Source organism: Doryrhamphus excisus, linkage group LG12, assembly GCF_037039965.1.
Source record: "Doryrhamphus excisus strain RoL-2023G ecotype Guam linkage group LG12, RoL_Dexc_Guam_v1.1, whole genome shotgun sequence".
Taxonomy (NCBI): domain Eukaryota; kingdom Metazoa; phylum Chordata; class Actinopteri; order Syngnathiformes; family Syngnathidae; genus Doryrhamphus; species Doryrhamphus excisus.
In genome coordinates, this window is record NC_136368.1 from 6,758,189 (window position 1) to 6,764,361 (window position 6,173).

Genomic DNA, 6,173 nt, shown 5'->3' on the forward strand with positions numbered 1-6,173 from the left:
AAAGATTTAATGGTTTAGTAAACTATTAAAACAGTAATGTTAAGGATATAATGGACAGGTATGCCTTATTTTTATTTCGATGTCCAGACAAAGTGTAGTACCGCTTTTGGCCACCATTACCGTGTGTCAGCACAGCTCCCCATTTCGAGCCAACCCACTATGACGTCACCAGGATGTAAATAGTCCGCATCGAGGCCTGCTTGGTCTTTTTCCTCTCCCTTTTAGTGTAGGGCGGCAGGTTTGTCTCTCGAAGACTTTAACACCAACGCGGCAAAATGATCATCTACAGGGATGCCATCTCGAGTAAGGAATCTCGTTTATTCACATTTTCGCGTGTGTTACTTAGACAAGTTATCGAGGCGTTTGTTTTATTGTTTTTTTTTAAATGTTCAAATAGTTTACTTATGCGCGTGAGCTAACTCGTGTACGGACGCCGGCCATGCTAATGCTAACTGGATGACGCCATAACATGACTATTGTTCGAGATTTTTGCGTACTTTAGGTAATTGACATGTTAACGTACATCTGTAACGTAAAAAGTTGAACAGATTAATGTCGTCAACGGTTAATCATAGGCCCTTTTTATATTTTATATTTTCGGGCCGCTTTGTAACGGGCTAGCAGGCTCGCTTATGGCGTTCAGGCGTCATGTGGCAGCTTGAGGCAGGAGGAAATGTTCACTGCTAAAGTTAGCATTAGCATCAGCCTCATGAGAAAGTTGCCTGATACAGTCGCTTACTTTGCTTAGTGGCGAAAGTCTTTTTTTTATTTTTATATTTTTATTTTGTTCCTTCCAATAACCATCGCTCCTCTCCACTGTGCAGACGATGAGATGTTTACAGATGTCTACCCAATTAAAGAGACTCCAATCTTCTATGAAGTTGAAGGAAAGGTGAGTCGACACTCACACATGAATTATTTTTACAAGAGTCGTTAATAATCCATAAACTAAGAAAAGTTGGGTGTTGGAACATTTCTAATTAAAAGCCACTAAGGTTAGTTGGCATGTGGATTTTTTTCAATGAGATTTACTGCTGAGCTATTTGTCTTTTTGCCGAGTCTAATATCTGTTAACTTGACTTTAAGGCCTTAAAATTCCAGCCAAAAGGTGCCTGGGTACCTGGAAAAGCAGGGGTTGAATGCTAATTCCCCCTTAGCTCTTCCCATTCACACCTAGGGCCAAGGGGAAGAAGCCAAAAAAATGGGACACTTGATTACATAATCACCTTTTCAATGTCATGTAGCCTACCTCGGAATTCCTATTGTAAATAAAAGGGCATACATTTTTACAAACTTTGTCGTTTATTGCAAAAAAAAACAAACAAAGCTTACATCCAGCATTGTAACAACAAAAATAGTATAAAATATACATATGAAATCACTTTATGAACATTAAGATATTATTTAAGTTTTAAACGTAGGTTCTCCCTCCGGATTATTTTGTAAGAAAGTCCAGGATGGCCTTTTTCCATACTGAGATTCCAGTTTTTGAGCGGTCCTGGATTGCTGGGTGGTGTAGCAGAAGGGAAGGCTGACCTGACTTGGCTTCTCTTGGCTCAGCTTCTCCTGCAGGAATGACACACGTGCATGATTGACAGGCGACAATTATTAGCTCGCTGCAGATACAGTAATTATAGTGAGTTGGAAACAAATGTAGTCATGGTTAAAAAATGGGTGTGACGTTAGATTCCTAAAGTTGTTTAAGTTTGATAATGTGTGATGATTGAACACCTGAGTGACGTTACTGTGAAATCAGTACTTGTGTGTAATTACATGTACACGCCAAAGCCATATTGTTTTTCTTCAGCCATTCAGAAATGGACTAGCTGGTGTGTTTAGGATCATTGTCCTGCTGCGGAACCCAAATTGGTTTCAGGTTGAGGTCATTTTTTGGTAGACTGCAAAATTAATGTTTCTGTTTATGACTTCCTTAAGTCTTCCAGGTCCTGAAGCAGCAAAACAGCCCCAGACCATCACACCACCACCACCATATTTTACCGTTGGTATGGTGTTCTTTTTCTGTAATGCAGCGTTAACTTTTACGGCATCAGACCGCAACTTATTTCCCAAATGGTCTTGGGGATCAAGATATTTTATGGCGAAATTGCGATGAGCCTTATTGTTCCCGTTGTGGTGTTGGTCTTGGAACTGTGCCATGCAGGCCACTTTGTTGTCTCTTATGGTGGAGTCCTGAATACTCACCTTAACTCGGGCAAGAGAGGCCTGCAGTTCTTTGGATGTTTTTGTGGGGTCTTTTGTGATCCATTTTTCACACGGGGCGATGTAGGGTTAGATTTTTTTCTCCCGTAATAACAAAACGTTTCATTTAAAAACAGCATTTATGTTGAATTGTGCTGTCGGTGACTAATATTTTTGTTTGAGAAACATTAAGTGTAACAAACGTGGTGAAAAAACAAAAATCAGGAGCGGGCAAACACTTTTTCACACCCCCATCTTCTTCTTTCGGTCTCGACCGTCCTGTCAGCGAGTGTTGTAGCTCCTCCTATGCCTTCATTTCAGGTCTGGTCCTCAACCACAGTTGGTTTCTATGGCTGTACACCCCTTGGCACTAACCCCTCACTTTTCAATTTAAGGGGAAAGGGGTTATACTTTGGATTCAGCTTTAATTTATTCTGTGCTAAGGTTATCATAGCACAAAATACTCGTTCCTGCTGGACGGCATTGACAATTCTGCTTGTGTTTTGCTAGCACATCACCGTGGTTGATGGCAACATTGACGGAGCTTTAATTGGCGCTAACGCATCAGCTGAAGAGCCGGAGGAAGGTACAGACTGCAACTCTGTCTCCGGTGTTAACGTGGTCCTCCACAACAAGCTGGTGGAGACATCGTATGATAAGAAGAGCTACATCGTCCACATCAAGGATTACTTGAAGAAGTAAGTCTCATTGTTTCCTATTCCCGTTCCATGTAGAGTCGTTAGCGTAGATCCTGCGGGCTACATCGGTCCTGTCCATGCTACCCTCACTCGGTGGACTACAGACTTCCAGCAGGATGTTTTTAATAGGATACTTGGTTCCTACTTCACTCGGCATGCCAGCGTTTGAATGATTCTGGATGGGTGGAAGTCAACAACAAATCAAGTTCCTCAACTTGATTTAGATCCTCCATAAATCACAAAACTGCTTGAGCGTTTGCAGGTTTCATTCCATTCCATGTGTCCTTCCATGATTTAGGATCAGAGAAAAGCTGGACACTGAAAACCCCGAGCGGGTGGACCAATTCATGACGGACGCCAACGCCGAAGTCAAGAAGCTCCTCCCTGCGCTCAAAAACCTCCAGGTAAGCCGGCCTACACACTTATTTCATTCATTCATTTTCTACCGCTTTTCCTCACGAGGGTCGCGGGGGTGCTGGAGCCTATCCCAGCTGTCTTCGGGCGAGAGGCGGGGTACACACTGGACTGGTCGCCAGCCAATCACAGGGCACATATAGACAAACAACCATTCACACTCACATTCATACCTATGGACAATTTGGAGTGGCCAATTAACCTAGCATGTTTTTGGAATGTGGGAGGAAACCGGAGTACCCGGAGAAAACCCACACATGCACGGGAGAACATGCAAACTCCACACAGAGATGGCAGAGGGTGGAATTGAACCCTGGTCCTCCTAGCTGAGTTCTGCGCGCTAACCACTCGACCGCTATGCCGCCACACTTATTTCATTTGGCGCCATTTTCATGTTGAAATCTGAACACACCAGCTTGGTGTTTCCGTGGAGACGAGCGAAACATCTGTTTTTATGAAAACTATGACCAGAAGTGAGCTTTGGGAATATTTCAACCGACCCCAGTTGGCACTCCTGATATTTTGTGATCTTCTACACCCACATGACGCGCAGAAGTAATTCCACTTCATTGGGAGTCTTGATAAGCATTGGAGGGAACATTCGTATCTTCTCGAGTTTGGTGTCTCACGCACTTCCATCCATGTCCGTTTAGTGTCCCACGTTTGCACCCTGTGATCCTTCCCATCTTCCCATTCCCTTCTACTATTTACTAATCCACAACAGTGTGGATGCACATTTTTAGTGTGGGCAGGGCCTTAAAATATCTGTTTGATACAACCACTACGTTTACATGCTGTGAATGGTCAATTAAATGAGTCAGATTATCCAAATCTGTTTGTTGTATGTGAAGTCTGTTTACATGCTCTAGTTATCCTATTTTTCAGTTTACGTCAAATTTACACCCACATTTTGCCTACAATTGCATGACTCATCGTACTTTCTTTACCACGAGATGTCCCTGGAAACTGCATCATCAGCGGTTGACAGTAGTACTTTGCTAGCTAACACGGTTGCACCATAAGTCTGCTTTTCTTCATCACGGCTTTAAAATAACCCCAAATGGAGGCAACAAGTCACCCAAGTGTTCATTTATAAACGCTAGATGTCTTCCTGTGAAGTTTTTCACAGGAGAGTCCATGAACCCAGACGGCATGGTTGCCATCCTGGACTACCGTGAGGATGAATCAACTCCTTACCTGCGCTTCTTCAAAGACGGCCTGATCGTAGAGAAATGCGTAAGTATTGTGTGTACAAGCCCAGCTATTTTACCGCTTAGCGCTTACCTAATGGACGTACCATTTGTTTTTGCAGTAACTACATGGACTAACGTGCTTGCCAATGCCCCCCCCCTCCAAGAGCATCATGGCCCACAAGTCAAATATGATTGGTCACACAATAGTTTTTAAAAACTTTTTCCCTTTGCTACTTTCAGTATTTTTCTGCCTCAGGATTAACGGAATATGCTCAAAGCTTCAGGATTTGGACTTTCTGGATGTTTTTGGCAAAGATTTGAAAGGCTCAACGTTTGCCATGCTGGTTGGATTTATGGTTGCATTCAAAATTCCATTTCCTTCTGGTTTCATTTGAGAATAAAGGCGACTACCACCACCTACTTGTACTGGTATTAGTTATTAGTTAGTGTAGCACTGCTACAAACTAGTTACATCACATGTCGACAGGGGGCCCAAACAATGCAGGTTTTCTTTATAATTTAATTGACAAACTCATTCCCTCAAACCAAAGGAGGGTTAATCATTAAAGTCAGCTGCCTTAGTGACCGGTTGGAAAGAAAACCTGCAATGTCTCCACCCTCCATATACGCATGAGTTTGACACCACCAGACGTGAGTGGAACTGGATAAGTTTGCACTTCACTCAGGTAATCACCTGTTGAATGAAAATAAAAGGCTTCTTGTGACAAGCGGGTGACTGCCATTATAAATGTAGCAAAGCTTTGATATAACTGCTAATTTAACCGTCTAATTCCACATAAAACGTCATACCATGAAAGGGTGCTAGTACCCTCTAGTGGCTGTATGCAGTAAGTACACTGACTACAACCGATGGGGGGGAGCATCCAAACTTTTCCCACAAAGCACCATGTTAGGAAAGATGAGAAGATGCAACACAAAGATATGCCAAGTTATATATTCATTCGTTCATTTTCTATATCACTTATCCTCACCAGGGTGCTGGAGCCTATCCCAGCTGTCTTTGGGCGAGAGGCGGGGTACACCCTGGACTGGTGGCCAGCCAATCACAGGGCACATATAGACAAACAACCATTCACACTCACATTCATACCTATGGACAATTTCGAGTGGTCAATTAACCTAGCATGTTTTTGGAATGTGGGAGGAAACTTGAGTCGGTTGCCAGGTCTTCTGTATTCTTCTGTATTTTTTCCCCTCATTTCTACAAATGTTGTCTTGTATTATATTTTGCTGTCATAGTTGGGCTTTTTTGTAATGTTACTAATCCCCAATTTAATTTTCCAAAAATTACTTATATTAAAACATTTTAATATTTTTAACTCTGTGCTACTAAAATTAAGAGTTTATTGTAAAATTGCAAATTTTTTTCCTCCTAAGAATGATTTCACTCATTCTTGACTTTTTGTAACAACTTTTTTGCAATTTTGTTTTTTGTATTTCAGCTGTTTAACGCAATATTTTAACTTTATGCTACTAAAACATTTTTCCTGACATTCTTGTAAAATTGTTTTTTTTTTGTTGAATTACAACTTTTTTTCCCCCTCAATATTTTGGCTTTATTCTTGTAAAATACTGACTCCTGGGCCACACTTTGGACACCCCTGAATTACACCCTCCCGCGTCAAAATATTAGAAACACTGCATTCTG

General features: G+C 41.8%; 1 protein-coding gene across 1 annotated transcript; it reads left to right on the plus strand.

The window, feature by feature from the left end:
- Window positions 1-146: 146 nt before the first annotated feature.
- tpt1 (tumor protein, translationally-controlled 1) lies at window positions 147-4,920 on the plus strand. The gene is made up of 6 exons (XM_058082301.2): window positions 147-303; window positions 825-892; window positions 2,710-2,897; window positions 3,196-3,301; window positions 4,431-4,547; window positions 4,624-4,920. Exons 1-6 carry the CDS (start codon window positions 276-278, stop codon window positions 4,624-4,626), a joined length of 510 nt encoding a protein of 169 aa, XP_057938284.2. The 5' UTR covers window positions 147-275; the 3' UTR covers window positions 4,627-4,920.
- The last annotated feature ends 1,253 nt before the right edge of the window (window positions 4,921-6,173 follow it).

Bases quoted from the DNA above. Each gene is read 5' to 3' on its own strand.
- tpt1 (XM_058082301.2), top strand. From the start codon at position 276: ATGATCATCTACAGGGATGCCATCTCGA. The intron at 304-824 runs GTAAGGAATCTC...TCCACTGTGCAG, and splicing joins CTACAGGGATGCCATCTCGA to ACGATGAGATGTTTACAGAT. The intron at 2,898-3,195 runs GTAAGTCTCATT...TCCATGATTTAG, and splicing joins ATCAAGGATTACTTGAAGAA to GATCAGAGAAAAGCTGGACA.